Below are 21,529 nucleotides of genomic sequence, written 5' to 3'. Positions count from 1 at the left end.
CAAGTCAATATCGCAGGCCGTAGGTTGCTTCTGTCGAGCATGTCACGTGCATCCAACGGCCGCTGCCAAATATACTGTTTTGCGAACGGTGGAAACTGTGGCTCGAGACATACCGCACATTTGAGAAGCACTTGTTGGCTTACTGTTGCTACATGACGACGATGGTCGAAGCCCTGAACCAATGAGCATATCGTAGTGCCCGAGAAATATTGGCCGCATTTTGTGGCGTTCGTTTTGTGGTAGGTTCGAAAAAACTGATGCGGGGCTCAAGGCTACCCAAAAACACAGTTTGCAGCAAGCGGTCCTGGGCTTCGACCTTGCATTTATGAGCCAGGAGCAAGCGCGCCGCCATTTATGACGTTCTCGCGTCGTGCGTTTAACAATCGCCTCAGGGCATAGGCTGCGCACCCCGCTTAGTGAGAATCTGTCGCGATTTCCCTGACATCAGGTGTCTTGGCGCGTTTCCTAAACTTCACAACCTTATCCTCTTCACATGTGACTGCGATATGCCACATCACCTTGATGGGAGGTGCTGGGATATGCGCGGCTGGCATATTCGCAGCTCTGACGCAACAGCGCTGGGATGTGGCGAGCATCCGCATCGCCGCCCGATCTTTCCCAGTGTGCAGTGTGCTGAGCACGTCACTAGACACTGGACATCTTTGCTCTTGATTATGTTATGCCAAAAATTGTGAGTCCATTGGCTTTAATATATATATATATATATATATATATATATATATATATATATATATATATATATACGTTAAAGGCAATGGGCCCACAATGCATCTATATATATATATATATATATATATATATATATATATATATATATATATATATATATATATATATATAGTTAGTGGATGCTATATATATATATATATATATATATATATATATATATATGTGTGTGTGTGTGTGTGTGTGTGTGTGTGTGTGTGTGTGTGTGTGGTGTGTGTGTGTGTGTTATTTATCGCACACATTGATGGAGTCATTACCTAAATGTACCGAAAAACGGATGCTTACCAACGTTCGAACTATTTTCTGCGCACTTCTCAACTGTCTCGTGAACCTGGAAGCTTCAGAATGAGAGAAGCCCGGTCTTTACAGATGCCTTCTTTCGCATGAACGAAGTTAATGTATATATATATATATATATATGTATATATAAGCTGGTCATTTGTTTCCCGAACATGTTAGACAGGTTGCATATCTGATAAGACGCAACACAGAGCTTTCGAAATGCGGTCGAACTCCTTGAATGGGCCTCCCAACATAATGCTTGCTTGCTATATGGAAAAACGACCGTCACACGGGGCTCCAGCTCGCCGGACGGCCAACAATGTGTCCGTGCTTGCTTGATGCGATACATCACTTTATATACCACGTCGTTTGTGGTTACTACTATGCCTCGTGTCTCGATAATAGTCACCACTGGTTACATCGAAAAAGTATAAACTGGAGACCTTGTAAACTGAGGCGTCCTCTCGTACACGAAATTAGCAATAGCGCCAACGCGCATAACCTCTACTATTCTGCTATGGTTATCTTGCTACTTTAGGGCTTCGTTTAGCCACTGCTGGCTGCTGGCAGTCTTTGTTTATGGTTCATACTAGTTTGAATCAGTAGTCTCAGGAAAGATTGCAGCGTGCAATGCGCCTATTCTTTTAACAATATGCCTATCGTATTCAGGCGACATTTTTGGAAACAGAAACACGCAAGACCGAAACCAACTGGAACATGAATGCCCCCCGAACAATAATCAAACACTACTTTTTGAACATTTCACGTTCCGGCCTTCCGTGATAACAGCAAATACCCGTTTTCTCAAGAAGCATTTCGCGCACATCGCTAACTAAATTGTTGCCACATGCACAACGCTGCGCGACCGAAGCGTCCTCAAGAGCTAATAAAGCCGAGATATAACTCCGGGCAGTTTGTTGTTGCCCACTCACGGCGTGCGAGCTTGTGTGAACTACTGCGTGGTATCCTATGAACTCCCTGAGCCCCCTTACAATAGGCAGATTGCAACAGTCCTGTCACAGCGGGCAGCTGTGGCTCCCATCGACTCGCCTGCGTGAATCTTCGCACAGGAAAGTCGGAATATCAGTGCGTACGCTAGATAGTCCTTGCGACTGCATGTGTATTGTGTTCATCGCATTGCCATCACCGTGGACATGCCCTAATTCAATACATCCATGCTGGGGCAGGACAGCCGTGATAGATGCTGCGTTTTTCCGTCTGACGCATCGGTGCAGTCGGATACCGAGCTGCTGGCCACATGTCTGGTTCGCCGCCGATGACACTGACCTGACTGCATCTGACTTGTCGATGTGGATACTACAGCCAGCTTGATAAAAGGAATGCCGCGATCAGAAGCCCAACGCCGACCGAGGACGGGGCCTGCTGTAAATTGTCTGACAGCTGTGCCCTCTGCTGCTTATACATGACAGCGGCTTCCGAAAGGATCCGCCGTCACCAGTTAGGGCTTCACGACGCACTCAGCTGCTGAGGTTATACGATGTCGCCCGTCTTTCGCCACTGCAGAAGGGGCGGACTCCACGGAGAATCCAACCCCGCACCTCTGGTTTCCCAGAAGCGAAGCCGAAGGAATCCTGAAGCAGTTTGAACGCACAAACTATTCGGCACGCTTTTTGCCGATACACATGGGTTCTTTGTCTGAAATGGCTCGTGTATAGTTTATTGAGAGCAAAGTAAGCCAAATCGGGTAGGAGTATAGAACATATAAAAATACGGACAGGCCAGCAGTCATCAAACACTTCGTTCTGAACAGTCGCTGCAAGGCTGGAAGCTCCCAGCAACTCCAAAAAGCCCAATACAAAAGTATGACGCCACTGAAATTGCGAGTCGAAACAAACTTCTCCAGCGGCCAGCATCCGAGCGGAGAGAACCACTCCCTCGCACGGTGGCAGGCAGCCGCGGCTGGGTGCGGCCGGCAGCGGGGTCTCCGCCGGCGGTGCGCCCGGGCCGGCCGCCGCTCCAGCCGTCCGCGCTCCACGCGCCGCGTCAGTCGCGCGGCGGCGGTCAACGCCGCCCGCCGCCTGTTCCAGAGGGCGCTCCGCCGCGGGCGCCGGCCCTGGCGCCGGTGCGCTGTGCGCGGCGAACGCTGCGAGCTGCGGCCGGCCGGCGCCGCCCGCTCAGCTGCTACGGATGCCCAACACCTGCTCGAGCTCGGCGCGCTTCTGCTGCACCTTGGAGTAGAAGTAGCGGTGCACGGCCTCGTGCGCCCAGCCCTGCTGGTAGAACTCGCTGCGCCGCTCCTCCTCCGGGTTGCCGACCACGTCGGTGATGGTCTGTGGGCGGGCCACGCCCTCCGTCAGCGGGTCAGCGGCCTCAGCTGTGTCACGGCAACGGAAACAACACGCTGCTCACCCCGAAACAGATGGGAGTTAACACCAATGCGCATAACACCCCAAAGCAAAGCAAAACAAAACAAAAAACGCGATCACTTCAGGTGGATTCACTTCCTTACACCACACCGCAATGGAGGTCAGCGGTCAATCTGAAAGTTTTGTGACGATGCCCCGCGCAACGGCGGACCGAGGCAACCCTGTCCCCACGCCCCCCAGGACCCGCGTCCCTTGCAGCACGAGGGCCTGCCCAGCGACCTCCCTTGCCGCGCGGCTGGACGCCCGGCACACTGAAGCGCCGGACAGCCAGCTACGCTGTGGGCCCACCGCGACACTCAGGGTGAAGCGGAACCCAAGACCTGCGCTTGCCGCCAGCGTACCTTGAGGTCGCGGTTCTGCGAGACGAGCCACTTGTTGATGAACTGCTGCGGGTCACGGGCGAAGCTGAGGAAGAACTCGCGGTTGATCTTGTACTGGTTGATCAGCTCCACCGTCTCATGCACTTTGTTGTCCAGACTCTGGATCTCCTGCTGGCTGGCCGTCGACAGCAGGAAGTTGTTCATCTGCGTCTTAAGCGTGTCGTCCACCTGCGGCGAGGCGGCGCAGCCTCAGCACCCGAGCCAGCCGTGATACAGCCGCGCCCGGTCAGGCCATTCGGCGCCCCTCAACTAGGCTCCGACCCGGAGAGTGGGGGAGGCGAGGGCGGTGGCGCGGCCCCAACTGAAAAAGGATCATCCACGCCGAACGCAGATTCAGGTGCGCACGAATCCATTGACTACATGCCGGACAAAACAACCATAACATTACACTGATGGCGGCAGAATCTGCCGCGCGAGATTCAATGTAGTGATCGTGGTTATACAAGCAGCGCGTAACGAAACATGCAGCCATGAATCAACGGTCCCTGAAAGCGTCGGCCACTGCGGACCGCGAAGTTCAACCTGGCCCAGCTCAGCGTCGAGGGGGACCTGCCTGCGCCTCCGACGCTGATGAAACAGCCCCGGTCTCCCGTCGCCACGCTGTCACGCCAGCCGGCCAGCTCGGGGAATGGGACAAAAGGGCGAACACAAACAACCTGGTCCAGCTCAGCGTCGAGGGGGACCTGTCTGCGTCTCCGACGCTGATGAAACATCTCCGGCCTCTCGCCGCCACGCTGTCACGTCAGCCGCCCAGCTCGGGGAACGGGACAGACAGGCGAACACAAACAACCTGACGCAGCTCAGCGTCGAGGGGGACCTGCCTGCGCCTCCGACGCTGATGAAACAGCCCCGGTCTCCCGTCGCCACGCTGTCACGCCAAGCCGGCCAACTCGGGGAACGGGACAAACAGATGAACACACACAAACAAACCGGGAGCGGCCGGGATGGCGGCACGCACCTCGACCTCGATGTCGTAGCACGCGGTCTTCTTCTGCTCGGCGCCCTCGACGGTGATGGTGTGGTTGATGACGATCGGGTCGGGCGGGTGCAGCAGCGAGTTGAGCCGGTGCGGGATCTCCGCGAACTTCATGCGCGAGCACTGGAAGATCTGCTCCAGGTACCGGTCGCAGTTGACGTACTCCCGCTCACTCTGGTCCTGCCCGGCCAGAGACAGAGGGAGCTGGTCAGGCGCCGTCCCGTCCTGTCGTTTCAGACCATGTCCACTTTCTGTCCTATAATGTCAAACCCTGCTCAGTTTGTCTTGATCTTCAATGTTTTGCGCCGCTTCTCCCGTCCCCGTCCCGTCTTGTCCTACCTTATATTATGCCATCTTGTTCATCCTGGCCCAGCCTATACTGTCCTGTCTCCCCCCCCCCAAAAAAAAAATAACTACTTCACAACCCTATCACATCCAATACTACCAACCACTTCCCCTGTATCCCATGAAATGTTGCCATGTTTGAAGTCAAGAAATGCAACTAAAATCTTCAAATGAAATCTGCAAGAAGCTATTGGTTGGATTTTTTAACAAGAGTTTTTTACCATCTATCACACACCTATATGATGGTATAACATACAAGATCTATGAGGTAAAATGTATGGAACTACATCTCGCCCCGCACAGTCAGCAGGGGCCAGTCCAGTGGCACAACCCAAAATCAAACCCCTGGCAACCGGCGTGCACGGACCCCCGGCGGAGGTGACCTCGGTCCGTCGCGCGCTCTCACCTGCAGCTTGTTGTGCTTGACGTACTGCCAGAGCGCCTGCGTGATGACGGGCCGTGACTGCGTGTGCACGCCCAACAGGCGCGCCAGCCGCGAGTCCAGCTTGAACTGCGGCGGCTGGTAGTCGAGCAGCAGCAGGATCGTGCAGCGCACGTTCTTGTCGCCGGGCCGCTTCACCTGCACGGAACAGTCAGGGCCAGGTCAGGTCAGGTCAGGTCAGGTCAGGTCAGGTTGGGTCGGGTCAGGTCGGGTCGGGCCGGGTCGGGTCAGGTCAGGTTAGGTCAGTCTGCCGTCAGCGGAACGGCACGACGCGACACCACGGAGACGGGACACCAACACAGTGTGCAGCACGCCAGCGGCAAATGGCACGCCCCTGAAAAGCTACGGACATTTCCATAACAATGCACAAAAATGCGGCAACTGTACGCCGAGCTTTTGGGTAGAGGAAGTGCCCCACCTTTAGAGCATATTGAAAAAGGCATACTCTAGAGAAACCCCAGTACCAGTTGCGTCTAATAAAAGCACCGGGTAACACAACTGCAAGAACGTCAAGACATCACAACGATACCACTTTTAATTATTCCTGAGTCCAAATTACGCCGCCAACGCTTCGTAACAGCACTACGCTTCTTCCCTGCAGTTGCCGCGACCGCCGTCGTTAAAACAACCGCCGTTGGCACCCCAGCGGGTGGCAATGGCCTGTTACAGATAGGTGCATTGGTCAAAAGCTTGAACCAGTGCGTCACCATGTACGATGTGATGCTCACATTCCGAAACCCAAAGTGCGCCTCGAAAAGTGTCCCTGTGGTGAACGCCATGGGGGGGGGGGGGGAGATCGAAATCATAGTATAACGCTTCGTTGACTTCGCGGGACACAACCTTCATGTTCGCATATTTTTTTTGTTTTGTTTAAACGAAGTGTTTCAATCTTTCGTAGCGTTTATTACATACATATTTCGACAAATTAATGTGTTGCAAACGTTACAGAATAAACAAGTTGGAGAAGTAATGGAAATTAAATGCATTACTTTCAAAGTGGCAAGCAGCGCGTTCCATAACATTTCTCCTGCAGGGTGGGCTATTTCAAAATCGAATTCTGAGGTACTTGGAAGGATTTCGAGAAAACCGGTATAACTGATCAAATTGTTCGCACCTGATCTAACAATACGTGAACAGTACCAAAAGGTGGCATACCCCTTCAACAAACGACTCGCCGCCAGGCAACAGGCACTCCCTCGTTGGGTAGCGCTGGTGCCGCCTCCGGGGTGAGGCCACGCCCACCTGAAAGCCGTCGGTCTCCTGCGTGGTGGCGGTCCGGTGCCACTCGACCAGATGGTTGTCCGGACCGTACAGGTCCTTGTCCAGCTCAATCACCAGCGACTTGAAAAAGGACGAGAACTTGCGCTTGGTCTGCGGACAGTGACGTCAGCTCAGCGCGGCGGAGTCGGTGCGATTGTATCGGGAGTATCTCCGGCTGGAGGGAGGCGGCCCTACTGCAGTGACTGCGAGGGTGGGCGCATCTCCGGCTGGAGGGAGGCGGCCCTATTGCAGTGACTGGGTGGGTGGGCGCATCTCCGGCTGGAGGGAGGCAGCCCTATTGCAGTGACTGGGTGGGTGGGCGCATCTCCGGCTGGAGGAAGGCGACCCTATTGCAGTGACTGGGTCGGTGGACGCATCTCCGGCTGGAGGAAGGCGGCCCTATTGCAGTGAGCGGGTCGGTGGGCGCTTCTCCGGCAGGAGGGAGGCGGCCCTACTGCAGTGACTGGGTCGGTGGACGCATCTCCGGCTGGAGAGAGGCAGCCCTCCTGCGGTGGCTGGGTCGGTGGGCGCATCTCCGGTTGGAAGGAGGCGGCCCTACTGCAGTGAGCGGGTCGGTCAGTGGTGACGTCAGGCTCAGGCGTGCAAACACACAGAGCCAACGTCTGACACAGCGAGGTGGGATGGAGCAGGATGGCAGGGGGTACGGCTTACGCTACGATGCCGCGACGGCACGGCTAGGCCGCGAATGTTCACATGCACCTGCACACCTCGAGTGGCGAGGTGCGGAGGCGCCGGGTGCCGTGTCCCGCTCCGGACAGCGACACCAGCGTGCCGGCTCCGGCGGGCAGCCACTGCCAGTGCCAGGGAGGGCGCGGAACACCCGGCGCGTCTGCATCGCTGGGCTGAAGATGGGTTTGCCATTGGTCATGTCCCTCAGTCACTACGCCCCCAGCCACAACGTCTGACCATGTTCGTCTCAGCCTCGTCCCCGCCCTCAGCCACTACGTCCGACCATGTTCGTCTCGGCCTCGTCCCCGCCCTCAGCCACTACGTCTAACCATGTTCGTATAGGCCTTGTTCCCACCCTCAACCACTACGTCTGACCATGTTCGTCCCAGCCTTGTCCCCATCCTCAGCCACTACGTCTGAGCATGTTCGTCCCAACCTTGTCCCCACCCTCAGCCACTTCGTCTGACCATGTTCGTCTCGGCCCTGTTCTCACCCTCCGCCACTACGTCTGACCACGTTCGTCCCAGCCTCGTCCCCGCCCTCCGCCACTACGTCTGACCATGTTCGTCTCGGCCTCGTCCCCGCCCGGGCCGATGTCACTGACCTTGCTGGCATCGGCCTTGGTCTCGTCCCCGACCCGGCCGATGTCACTGACCTTGCTGGCATCGGCCTTGGTCTCGTCCAGCAGCTTGCCCTCGACACGCAGCTCCCACGAGGAGGCACTGCCCTCGGTCTCGCCGTCCACCGGCTCTTTGGCCGGGAAGTACGTGTTGGAGATGAAGATGCGCAGCTTCCGCTTCTGCTTCAGCGGCCGCTTCAGTGCCTCCTACGCGAGCGCCGGAGGACAGTTAAACTCGCGACACAAGGTGAACGCCGTGTTGGACGGGTCGATGCGTGACAGGTGCTACTCCGGACTGCTTTGACGCCAGCTAAGTTACAGTGGATGGCGATTAATACACGGTCGGTACTCTAGGGACAGACTCTGCTCCTATGGGGTGAATAGGACGAGGTAGCATTGCCTCAACAAACAAAAAAATGTTGCCCACGAATGAAGAGCAGCCACAACAGCAGGCCCCAGGTGGGCAAGATTCAGGCAAAAGGGGTGACTCGAAACACCGATGTGAGTAATAAATGAGTGCACCAAACTCAACCCGTACTGCGAAGTTCTCGAAATGTTTGGCGTGGGAATGCTGTCCGGGAGCTTTTCGGTGGCAGGGTTCTCGTCCTTCATCCGGTGCTAGGGATGGCATCATGGGTTTACTCGAAGACCATTGTCAGATTGATAAAGCTACACCCGACCGTTTAGCAGGATGCACTGCTGACGTCGCTGCCTTCACAGCGCCGATGAACACTGCACGTCCTACCTGAATGTCCAGCCGCTTGCGCATGATGGTGGCATCCAGCTTGCGCTCAAAAGCCAGGAGGTCCATGTAGGCCTGCGACTCGGGCACCAGGTCACGCACCTTCCACGGCAGGATCTTGTCCGCCATCCGCTTCTTCTTCTTGGCGCTGCAGCGGCAGATGGCGCAATGTCAGTCCGGACGCACACACACACACGCACACACACACACACACATGATACGGTCGGGAGTCGTGAGACCGTGCACTGCGTCACGGTCCACCCGGCGGGTTCTGTAGCCGCGTGGGCGCGGACCGCGCAGACAGCGGTGGGCCGACCGAGCCTACCTCTTCATGGGCTGGCTGGAGACGGCGCGCGCGTCCGAGGAGCGCTTGCCGCCGCTAGGCATGGCGGGCGCCCGGCTCGGCGGGTACTGGTTCTGCACCATGCTGCCCCCTGTGAAGAAATGTCGCCGGGAGGTTAGACCAGAGGGGCGTAGCGTTATAACGTTCTGCCATCTGCAACAAAGGGCCGCCAGCGCGTGGCCGGCCACCAGGGGCAGGGGTCACGGGAGGCCTCCACGGCGACACGAGACAGGCGCCCATCACTACATGGCCTTCTAGATCTTCAACTTCGTCCCTGCAGCCACTTCAAACAAGAGCCTATAAGCCCCCCCTCCCAAAAAAAAACGGCACGCACCAAATCGAAAACACAGCCGAGTGCATCTGACCGCCCACAACTACCACCGAGCCGGCATGGCACGCCCCGTGTCAGGCGGCCACCAGGCGGCGCGGCGGGCGCACGGCGGGCGGAGCCGCACTCACCCGAGCGCTGCATCATGTTCTGGGTGCTGCTGGACGGGAACTGGCCGTGCTGGGCGGGCATCCCCTGTGACGGACAGGCGGGGGGCGTCACGGCCAGTGCCACATCACCACTGGCCACAGAGGAACACAGCTGGGCAGTGTGGCATGACAAAACAGCCCACAAATGTGCTGGGTCACGAATGATGTTAGTAAAAAAGATGTACCTGAAAGTGAAGGAAAGTGCCTGACACTGCAATCTCATTGGCAGCAATTGTGCTTGGAATGGATGAAAGGCTGCTTTCAAGATGCCCTCCACAAGATACACAATGTATGGGAATGCCACCTACACTTCCCTTGTGCTCCAGTCATGACTCCACAAAAAGAAAAAGATCAGCCACAATGCATGCTTAAGGAAACCCTGGTGTTTGTATTATCAATCTAGCGCACAATTTGTGTGCCCGAACTTTATTCTACACCTTTTTCATCACATCCCAGAGGGAGATCGCCTGCCTCGACAGTCATGCGGGTGTCCCATGAGGGCGGATCGTTCCTGGACCGACCAGGGTGCGGCCCGCACGTGGCCATCAATCACCGCTCACCGCGTATCCGGGCGAGCCGTAGCTGCGCATGGGTGGGGCGGCGCCGGCCGAGCCGAAGCGGGCCTGCTGGCCGGGCAGCGAGCCGTCTGACGGCGATGGGAAGCCCGGCGGGCGCGCCGCCATCGCCGCCTGCGCCACGAACGGGCCGCGGCCGCGCCGTCAGGAGACCAGCAGACAGCAGACACAGGACACCAGTGACGGAGCAGCCGACCTGCACGCAGCCAGGCAATGATGAAGTGTACAACTGATGTGTCTGTGAGTTATGACACTAGTCTGGACTGTGACACAGCATACCTCGCAAGCCGCAGCACATGCTGCACAGCGCAGCCTTGCGAAGCGGTCAGTCATCACAGATTATATCACATGAATTTTGGCGTGCACAAATGACAATGCCAATGATAACAAGAAACCAACACAATTTTATCTCCAATGCTAAATATACTGATGGGACAATACCAATGCAGTAATGTTTGGTTGGTGTAGTGGCATTAATGTTTGGTTGGTTGGTATCAACTATGATATTTATACAAAATATCATGGTGTATAAATATAACTGAAACATACCTTTTATAAATAATTTGAGTACTCACACCATGAGCCTGATGCAAATTATACAGCTCCAAGCCATATGTTTTAAGCTATAGGTGCAGATAATGTAGAAGACCAGGGGCCAGGCTCCAAAAAAACATGTCCACTGTGTGGGATGTCAGTGCCAACCTCACCAGTGACCCTTGCAGTCACATGCATCACTAAGGTCACTGAATTTGCACCGAATTGTCAAATTATTTTAGCATGAAAAATATTTGATTTTGACTATACTGAAACTTCCTTGGCAACATCATAATTCCTGACAGCATTGGTGACTTATATGTCAAAATTGGTGTCATTCATGCGCAAGACTCTGAGCACTCAGATTTATCTGTATGTAAACTGAAATGCTGGCTATGTCACTGCTGTGCTCAAAATGTCCATTTTCAGTATGCAGAGACAGACTATACCATCATGTCTAAGTCCACAAAAATGCTGTTAGGTGCAATCACAGGTTCATGCGTAGGACAGAGGTATGGTAGTCCTTATAAGGTTTGCTGACATCATTATTATTATTTAAATTTCTTCAAAGCAAAGGTGTTAAGGCAAGATGCTGTTTTTTCACATTTCTTTTTCTTCTTTTTTCACATTTTCATTTCTTGCAAATCGTCTTTCTCGCACGTTGCCATTGCTTTTTAAGATCTTGGTATGTCCGTACTTTGAGTATGGCAACGTTATCTGGGGCCCGTTCGGCAAACTGGACCAGAAACGGCTGGAACGAGTTCAGCGACGAGCTACCCGGCTTGTCTATGAAGTGAGGCGCCAGCCATACCCTGAGAGGCTCAGACTCCTTCAGCCGCCCTCACTGTACTATCGTCGTCGCAAGGGAGACATGGAAACAGTGTACCAGCTATTTCATGGAGGCATGTCGCTATCGGAAGAGGAGTTCCTGACAAGGCACAACTCGGAGGTGACGAGAGGACACCAATGGAAGCTCAGAAAACCTCGAGCTAGGACTCTCGTCGGTCGCAACTCATTCAGCACACGGACTGTCAACGACTGGAACGCTCTTCCGCACCTGCACCTGGTCGTGTCATCGACCTCAGTTGAACAGTTCAAGGCTAGGCTTGATGGGCACTGGGCTGACATCATGTACACGTCCCACACTGAATATTCCCATAATTTGAGACTGTTTGGTTACCGGACTGGGAGCCTGACAAGACCGGGACCTACAGGCCCAGTGGCCTTTTACAATTCCTGATCACCATAAGGTAAGGTAAGGTAAGGTAAGATTGGGCAGTCAAATTTATATGCTGTCATTACAGCATTAAAGGAAAATCACAGTATCTTTTAAGTACTTGTTAAGAGCATCATAGGCAAAAGGCCCTGAGTGCTTGAGATACTTGAGGTACTCAAGGTACCTTTACCAATGTAAATATCTTGTTGCAAGTTGTACATTGCATTTGTGAGCAGCATTAGGCACATAGGTAAAACAGTGCTGTTAGCCTTAGAATAATCAGGAGAAAGGAGGCACTGATGTGTTAATATTTTGGCCACATGCCTGCATAAAAATAAAATGTCTGCCTTTGCGAAATGCCTGCATGCCATTGTTGTTTTGATAAAGACATGCATCTAAAATACTGATCCATCTATCTCCCCTTCCTCCTGCTCATTTTAAGACAAATAAGGCTAACAGAACTGTCTCGTCTTTCTGTTGCAGTTGTCACACAACACCTTGGGAAAACATCAGTGATTTTTGCCTTTCAGCCAGCACAATCAAATGCTGGTAGAAGGATAGGGATGACCATATAATAATCAAATGGTGACCAGGACAGTGGACAGAAAAATGATTTAAAAAGTGGAACAAAACTTTCCTTGCAAATTCATCTTGCAGGCATGAAAATCTGCGGTTTTGTCAATTTGCCAGCCCCGTTAGTGAAAGTCTGAGCGACATTTCTTTCTTTGCACTAATCCCGTAAATTCACACCGCCTATGTCAGCTAGATGGGAAATCTGCACCAAATAAAGCAGCCTTCTACTGTTACTTACTTCCCATCCCCAATGCAGAGCCATCCTTAAATATGCACGAAGCTTGGGCGTTCAGCTGAAAAACTGACCAAGGACGAGCAATCTGCGGCTTCAACGATGGATAATGATCACTCCACGATATATATATATATATATATATATATATATATATATATATATATATATATATATATATATATATATAACCACTCACCGTCGTAAATGCGGCACCGCCGGCCCAATCCTCGCCTACTTGCAGTTTGCACTCATTATGTGCAGTCCAAGCACCGACCTCAGTACCCACCTTAGCAACAAAAAACACGAAATATCACCGGAAAGCAGAAATTGCTCAACATCAGCATCAAAACGTCTCGCGAGACTTGTAATTTTCCATCCTTGAGTCACAACTAGAAAACCCTTTTCCACAAGGAATTGACATGGACAAAAACAGTGCACCCGGTACCCGATTCACGACTCACCCGACTTAAGCCTGATTTGCTGCGAACAACTCCAATAGTTTTCGGGCAATGCAATCTGTGCAATCTGATAAAAATGCACCTGTTTTCGGGCGTGATAAAATATTTTGCTGAACCTGGTATCTGACGTCATTGGTAACCGAGATCAGGATGATTGAAGAATACTTCCTAAAATACGCATTTCATTAAGTGACATGTGAATAGTTGCAGTAATTTTTTGTCCTTAAGAATAAAGTTTGCGCAGAACAAAACGTTTTACTTCTAAGGGATTATAGCAGCTCCGTGATTCTGGATCTCACAACTTAAGGTTCGGACTGTCAAACTTCAAAGTAGTTATTGAGTAGTGAGGCTACTAGCTGTAGGCATTCCAAAGTGTTTTACCTCTTCTAATTGAAATGATAATCGTACAAATACCACAAAACAAACTAAAGGCCGTGGACACTGACGTCACAGACTGTTTAGCTTAGTGTTGCGCTGCGAACAGAGTGATGTGGGCGTGATTGCTGCATCCCGTGGCGCCATCTGTTTTATCTGTAGGACAGCAATATTTTACCCGAGCTACTAAACGCTGCGACTCGTACTACGGCGATGACGACGGGGAGTGGGTGAGCCGCTGTGCAGTGGGGAGGGTCGTGGGCGTATTGATAGGTAGATACTGGAGGAGGGGCACTGCGAAAGTGGTGGGAACTTCGGATATTTGTGCGCTGGCGGAGAGAGCCGTCAGACTTTGGTATCATTGGACGGTTGCGAGCGTGAGACGTCGACCCCTTCCGCAATCCCAAAACTACTTGGTTTGGATCTGTCCCGAAGCCTAAGGGAGCCACTGTGCACACTGTTCGTGTTGCAGGAGGCAGTGGAAATTCCATGAACAAAGGGAGGAGCTTGTCTCGATAGTTGGATCAAGCAATTTATCATTAATGCTGGATGGTAATTCCCAGGTTGTTGGCCCTCTGGTTTCATGATTGCTCATGAAGATTGTTTTTGAAAACTGAGTTGAAGCGTGAAGGAGTTGCATGCCCTCTGCATGTTTGAAACCCTTGGCTAAAGAGTTAGGAACCCAGTTATTGAAATCCCACATTGATTTTGAAGTGTCCTTCAAGAGCAAGTTTACAAACATCTACTGAAGTTGCTTGTTGTCCAAGACTCACATACCCAGTCATTGTGGCGGAATCAGCAAGCTTTAGAAGATGGCGTCTAGAAGGTAAGCACAGCAGGGCACAATGGACATGGTGTTGTTGTGTTGTTGTTGTTGTGGACAAGTAGTTGACCTGGTATTTGCTAGCAAGGAAAGCTATTAATGCACTAACAATGACTCATGTCTGTGCTAAGTATTTTGGATAAAAGATGCCAAAGGAATTGTTTCCACATTATACATTTCAGGGTGCAGCATATCTGATTTTATTTTGAATACATTGTGTGGCTCATGGGAGGTATATAACTGAGTGCTTATTAAATGTATATGCATCAGAGTAATTCATGCTAAATTTATTTGGCTACTACAATTTTTGATTTGTCAATAGAGGTCTATTATGAGTTACATTGTTGTGCAGGGTAGCCCAGAACTCACAACTAAAATTTCTAGCTGGAGCCTATCAATGCTATTTTTGAACTCCTTAGTTGGTCAGAATGTGGCATGAGCTGCTCCCCAGCCAGTATGTTTGGTATGTTAGAAAAAACTTGTTTAGGTGGTGGCCAGAGTAGGCATATTTCTGTTCTTTGGTATATCTGTTTAAAAATGGGAGTATTTCAGGCTGTTATGTTTGCAGTGAAATGAAACACACAACACTTAAATGAAAACCATTTCACTTTTTGACATTGCACATTGTGACAGCAATCCATATGAGGCAGCTGATATCTCTGCTTCATTGTAACTGACCTTGTGCCTGAGATATCCCATAACACCAACTTTTGGTGTGTCTGCATCTGCTTGCACTTTAGGAGGTTTGTATCTATGTGTCTAGCATAAGGATGTTACACCACTGTCATGTTACACTTGGAAGCTAGGGACCCCATGGGCCATGGCATGCCTGATGTTGAAGAATCATGAGAACAGAAATCTCACAGTATAAGGCTAGGGATCAAGCATCAAATATTGAGATAAGCATGTGTTGAGCATTTGGGGGACAAAAAGTTGATGGGGTAAGTTGATGCTGAGTATCTAAGCCTCTTCTTTTCTTGCTGCAGGCCCTTGATCACAAATGTTCAAAGACCAATGTCTGAAATGCTTCTGGTAAATCCACTTGTCTGCCACCTGCTACAAGTTCAGCTGGAGCAACTCTGTTCCCACTGCCAGGAGAAAGAGGCACACCTGGTAGGAGATTGGCATCTGGGTCCTTGCCCATCATCAGATTAAATAGGGGTCAACTTCACTTCTAGAAGAAAGTACTTCTAAATGGCTCTGGTTTTCCTTATGATGAGAAAAAGAAACTTTATCTTAGATCTGGGAATGTGTGTCATCCATCTGTATGTCATGGTGCATCTACAAATGTGCATGTCATGCACTATAACATATGCATCCACAACTATGGCTGCCGGACACTCATCGCAACTTCCTATAACCACTGTACACCTTTGTAAAGGGAAGACATTTAAAGTGCTTCTTGCCTGGGGGGGGGGGCTAGCTGAGCTCTGGTTAAGTTTGATGGTGTCTGAGGAGCCACAATTTTGTCTCTGAATGGGTGTGCCTCTTTCCCTTGGTGGTAGAGCCAGAACTGTTGTGGTTGTGGTTGAGTAATGCCAGCTCCTTGTGCTCAACTTTCTGTCCCTTGAATGCTTAAGGCACTTTTACCCTGAACACCTATGTTTTTATCTCTGGTCTTAGGTTGTGGGAAATATGTTGCCATGGATATCAAACAGTCTATAAACACATGACATGGCGTGACTTAGAGGGCTGTATCTTAAAATATGCAACACAGTAACGGTGTAGCATCTTTATTCACTCACAGATACAGATGCATACACATAGGCACTCGCGCATATACACGCACACACTCACATACTCCGGTCATTGACCACAAGGGCACCTATATTTACTTCACTTAGCACCAGTTCCCACAACCTTGTGTGTGAGATGTCAAATATGTGTCAAATATAAGTCAGGCTGCTGGTTGCTTCACCGACTCGCAAGTTTCTGGTTCTGTAGCCAGGGTGCCATGATAGTAGCGAAGTTGTCTTTTCTCTCTGACTGCATTTCGCTAGTACAGTATTGGATGGCATGGCTCATTTACTAGTCAATAACAACAACAAAAATGGGACAAATGAAGTGAGCTGGTAGATGTGACATTGATTTGTTGCCTTTCATAGATCCAGCATTGCATCGCATGACATCTGCGAGTGCGAGTGCCAGTTCGCCGAAGGAAGTCGGGACTTGGGCAACGCGGCACTCGTACACGCCTCACTCAAAAAGACGTCAATGCATCGCCCTGACGGTGCTTGGGCGCATCGCCCTGACGCTGCTCAGGCGCATCGCCCTGACGGTGCTTGGGCGCATCGCCCTGACGCCGCTCAGGCGCATCGTCCTGACGGTGCCCAGGCGCATCGCCCTGACGGTGCTCAGGCGCATCGCCCTGACGGTGCTCAGGCGCATCGCCCTGACGGTGCTTGGGCGCGCCGAGCGGCCACGCTCTGGCCGCTGCTGGCAGGGGCGAACAGGCGCCAGCCAAATACCGCTAGGGCAGCACCCGATAGCGCGCCACCCAGAGAACGAGCGGTGCGATGAGGTGTGACGTTAGTGAAGTGGTTAGCGCTTCTGTGTTCACCACTACATGTCTGGGAAACTAGAGGTACGGGGCTCGATTCTTCGCGGTGCCCGCCCTTGTTGCCAGGGTGAGAGGCAGGCGACCTCATATAGCCTCAGGATGGAGTGCGTCGTTAAGTCCTAAAGCGGCAACGACGAGCAGGCGCCAGCCAACCACCGCTAGGGCAGTACCCGGCAGCGCGCCACCCAGGGGGCAGCGGCTGAGGGTCGCAACTGCAGCATCAGCACCTCGCTGTCCTGGTGCTCGAGTGAGCGTGTCGTGCCCCCCCCCCCCCCCCCCCCCCCCCCCAATGCCTGGTTTATCATGCAGACTACAGCCCCTGCCTGCGTGGGGAACTTCGGGTGCCCCGTCCACAGTGGACGTCGGGCCATTCTCGTTGGAGATCTGCAACAGTGAAGTGCTCCGATCGCGGTACACGGGACGAGGGTTTGGGGCGCCTAGATGCCCAGTGCTACATTTAGCAGCATTGCATGGGAGTAGCCATTTGACGGAATATGCCCATGGCGTACAACAATACCCAAAAATGTCGCGCATGACGCAAGGCAAAAACACTGTAAAGGTGTGTAAGGTGTAACCTCGTAACGACCTCTGTGTAAAGGCCAGTCAAAATGTTGCATGGGCCCACAAGGTACTTGTTCAAGTGGATGTTCCATAATGCTGAAACAATAACAAAATCAAAACTACACTACCTAACACTGGCACAGGGACATAGCCAAGAGGAGGGCCAAGGGGCCGTGCCCCTCCCCGCCCCCTGAGCCAACAGGTTAACACTAGATGCTAGGCGATTTCGCCGGGAAATGGGTCAAATTAACCATTTTGGAAAAGTCGTCTTCTACTGACTGGAATTGGCTACGTGTCCGGGTCGAGCAAAAGAAGCTACATAAGCGTACGAACTACACATAACAGAAGCCTGTAAATCCGATCAAAATGCGGGAAGAGTTCGAGCGCTCCTGGCTTCTAAGTGTCACCGAAAGTTTCAAGTCTGTTGTTTTTCATACGCTTCGCTTCGGAAGTGATACGCACGTGCATAGCTACAGTGCATGCCTGGATATTTGTTTTTACAGCGTGAGGCTTTGTCCAACTCTGAGAACTGCTTTAAATGTGGAGAAAAATACCCAGCCTGCAGTGCGGCTTCACACCTAAGACTTTATGCAGAGGGTGTGCTGGAATTTCGCCGTAAGCATGTGTTTGGTTTACACGGCCATTACGCAAGTCCACGGCAGGGGCCGTATCGTGCAACTGGCGTCGGGTTGCATACCGTGGGTTTTGCTTCCAAACATTGCTGGTGGGGTCCGCTTGCGTCCCAGCCGGGCTGCAGTTGGTTCGCTCCAGGCTGGCAAGCCTCGTTGCATTACGTCTTGGTGTCGCCTCAACATTCCCGCGGTCAGTTAGCTCACTGACAAAGTCTAGGAACGTTGCTATGTTGGTGGTCTGGGACGAACCTCGCGAAATACTGTTGCCAAGAAGCACACTCCGACTTGGATCCTTTGGTTGCTTTTGTTTCTTTGTCCCCGGTCAGCAAGTTTTCATCAGTCCAGTCCACGGGCCGACCAAACCAGCTTGTGACATGAGGTTTTCTCAGAAGCTGCACGTGCGGAATGAAATCGAATGAATACTTTTGGGGTATTAAGCCATGCGATGTCTTCGCAAGTTTGCTCTCTGTGCGCGAGCTGCAAAGCTTCATGGGTGATAGGAGCGACGGGCGTAATTTCGCAAAACTGAGTTGTAGGGGAGGGGAGCAGTGCAAAATGACGCTTCCGTCCCCAAAAAAGCCAACAAACGGAGTCCTTTCTACGTTTAGCCCACTATCTTTTCAAATTTGGTAGGGGAGCCCCCCCCCCCCCCTCCTCCTCTCCCAACTGAGTAAGAGGCTATACCCCTAATAGTGGCTCCTTAGCGCACGGCAGGAGGCGGGGCTGTGCGTTGCTGGCTAGACACCTTCAGAAGTGCCGCGATCACATTACCACAATCGATCGTACCACGACTACGAGTGTGTTCGTACCAGCGGTTGCATCCCATATATCAACAGCAGCGTGCATTTGGCTTTTCCTGCATCTGTCGTTGGGAGGAGTGGAAGAGGTTTTTCTAGGATGGGGACGGAGATGGGGATAGAAAGCGTAGTAATAAAGATGGTGCTATGGACGAAGGTAACTTAAAGGATGGCTGGCCCGGTGACCGCCTGTGTCAAGGCTAAAACTGATCTGCGGCGCTAGTGTGAGGGATACGAATAAAGATGGTGAAAATGTTGGAACACAATGTAAAGCTCAAATTAAGACAAGGCAACATTGGTGATTATGGCCTGCGTGCCTATTCCCGGCGCCCCCAGTACCTCGGTGGGTGGCACTGAAGTAGGACTGACTGTGTGTTAGTTGGCTTATCCTTTCGATCCCCTCGTTGATGATTCCGTCTTCTCCCGCTCTGTCGTGTTCTCGCTCTTCTCAATCGGTCAATCAAATCAAATCAATCTCGTTGAGCCTACATCGTCTGCCCTCTAGGTGTTTGAGCCCTGTCGATTGTCCACATATTTTTATAACAGGGTGGCCAACAGGCCTCTAGGAAGAGTACTCGGTTCTGGAAAGGGCTACGAGGGGTTCTGTCCTGCCCTGGGTATTAAGGCGTGTATTTGCGATTTCGGAGTTTCCTGTCGTTTTACAAACGTGTGAAATCCCCACCGTTTTGGTGGAGGCTTTGCTCAACTGCGGGTGAAGGTCCGAGATGTGGTGGCCAGTTCCGTGTGGAAAATAAGCTGAAGAACGAGTCCTCCAGTACCGCAGACTTCCCAGTGTTCGTGTCGGCTGTGGGGCCAGCCGTTCTCAAATCCTCTGCGCCGGACATGGTTGTGGCGCGGGAGTCAGAAGATTGCCAGAATGCCGACGGCTTTGATTTGCACTTGCCAGCAAGCTTCCTTTCACGACTGAAGCGTGGTTTGCCGGTTCCGCGGCATAGCTCATCGGGGCTTGAATGAAAGGCGCTTCGCCGAGTAGGTATTGCATTTGGGAAAGATTTGCCAAAGGATCCCCATGTTCCACAGTACCGAAGGCTCTCAGTTGCATAGGTGTTCGTACTCTTAGGACATGGTCTTTGTCTGAGGGCCAGCGTCCTGTTTGACCCGTATAAGGTTGCCAAGGAAAACATTGTGACACACCAGGCTAGATGTCAGACCTGTTCAGTGCTCAGTTCGGCGTGGATTGTTGGAACCGATGCACCATAAAGTAGCTTGTATTAAATAAATGCGTGTATCTAACAACTCGGGATGGTGTTATTTGCCCAAATTTATGAGCTTGAAAGGATGTCTCATGCAGCAGCTATTCGGCAACACAAACTACCTTTGGTGTATCCATGACCTGGACATTGGGTGGAAGAAGTCAGGTTTCAGCAGGGAAAATACGAAGCGGCGCATTACACATTCGGTAATGATATTGGGGGGGGGGGGGGTATGGAGGGCAAACCGCGTTCTTGCCAGAGTTACGGACATGCTCCCCACCGTTCCGGATGTCACACCCCAACCAGCTGCGTGTCTTCGCGACTCGCTGTTGCAAGGATAGAAGCTCCGTAAAAAACGGCCCGGTCTGCCGAGGAGAACAGTTTCTGTTAAGTTCTTGCTTACGCAACTAAGACAGGCTCGGCTCGGCCTGCTCATAATGACATGGAGGACGTTATCTGTGACATTGATCCCACCTGAGCCGCCCAAGTTTTGGTGTGAGGAGAGGGAGGGGTTGGAGCACCGAGTCACAAAAGGGCAAAAGATCATTGAGCTGGTGGCAGGCGTGCAGTTGGGCTATTCCATCGCAGCTTTGTAAAGGGATGTTGCGCAACCGAAGCTTAAGGCCATTGGATGACTTATTAACGAGGCGTATGCCGATTCCAAAGCATGAATGTATTATCGAGGCGAAAGCGAAACAGTAAAATAGTCTCGCTTCCGCAGTTTTTCGTCAGCTGCCGGTTCCGTAACTCTGTGGGCGAAAACATTATCGTAACGTCGTCACTGGTGTGGCTTACTGGCCTTCCCACAGGCCCCGCGTCAAGGCCAGCACTGTGGATGTTGAATATCTGGCATAAATATTAAAGAGTAGTAAACAGGAGTTAACCTTGTAAGTCATATTAAATTAAAGTGAATGCCGTATTAAATCACGAAAATCTGCGATGAAAGTCATAAAAATCTCCTCCCAGTATCCGTCATCTTCTTAAAATTCCGGTTTGGATAGCTCAATGAAAACTGCTGCTGCAGCTACTATTATGTACCTTGTGTGCTTTCTTTCCGAAGCTGTGCACGGGAATTTCGTGTGCGTATCCGAGGTCCCTCTTTTTGCACGACGCTCTGCGACGTTCCCGACGTGCGATCTAAAGTGCCATTAACATGTCGCATCATGCCTGACATGTCATGGACCAGGATATGTAACGTCTTGTATGCAGTCTAACGTGCTGGTCTATCGTGTCACGCGTTTCATTGATTGCTTGTTAAATGGGTATGTCTGAGCATTCAAATTCAC

General features: G+C 51.8%; 2 protein-coding genes across 2 annotated transcripts in view; one reads left to right on the top strand and one right to left on the bottom strand.

Annotated features, from left to right (window-relative positions):
* Positions 1-3,164: 3,164 nt before the first annotated feature.
* LOC119096755 (brahma-associated protein of 60 kDa) lies at positions 3,165-10,352 on the bottom strand. Its single transcript, XM_037219671.1, has 10 exons — positions 10,251-10,352; positions 9,673-9,736; positions 9,196-9,304; positions 8,874-9,018; positions 8,165-8,335; positions 6,802-6,930; positions 5,524-5,697; positions 4,755-4,952; positions 3,758-3,964; positions 3,165-3,320 (listed from the first exon to the last, which is right to left on the bottom strand). Exons 1-10 carry the CDS (start codon positions 10,278-10,280, stop codon positions 3,165-3,167), a joined length of 1,383 nt encoding a protein of 460 aa, XP_037075566.1. The 5' UTR covers positions 10,281-10,352.
* Positions 10,353-13,892: 3,540 nt separating this feature from the next.
* The window catches only part of LOC119096753 (tyrosine-protein phosphatase non-receptor type 11-like), a 90,306-nt gene continuing 82,669 nt past the window's right edge, over positions 13,893-21,529 (top strand). The window contains 1 exon segment of the mRNA XM_037219669.1: positions 13,893-14,482. Coding sequence (XP_037075564.1) covers positions 14,469-14,482 — 14 coding nt within the window. The 5' untranslated portion in view covers positions 13,893-14,468.

The sequence above is a fragment of the Pollicipes pollicipes genome, unplaced genomic scaffold (assembly GCF_011947565.3).
Source record: "Pollicipes pollicipes isolate AB1234 unplaced genomic scaffold, Ppol_2.1 Scaffold_4295;HRSCAF=5057_pilon_pilon_pilon, whole genome shotgun sequence".
Lineage (NCBI taxonomy): Eukaryota > Metazoa > Arthropoda > Thecostraca > Pollicipedomorpha > Pollicipedidae > Pollicipes > Pollicipes pollicipes.
The sequence above is the reverse complement of the archived record's forward strand: the minus strand, read 5'-3'. Positions and strand labels throughout refer to the sequence as shown.

What these genes read in the sequence shown, in the direction of transcription:
- LOC119096755 (XM_037219671.1), bottom strand. Translation starts at nt 10,280, where the DNA reads ATGCGCAGCTACGGCTCGCCCGGATACGCG. An exon ending in AGGAGACCGACGGCTTTCAG is followed by an intron (nt 5,698 to 6,801) that starts GTGGGCGTGGCC and finishes TGTTCCGTGCAG; the next exon opens with GTGAAGCGGCCCGGCGACAA. An exon ending in CGCAGAACCGCGACCTCAAG is followed by an intron (nt 3,321 to 3,757) that starts GTACGCTGGCGG and finishes GCCCGCCCACAG; the next exon opens with ACCATCACCGACGTGGTCGG.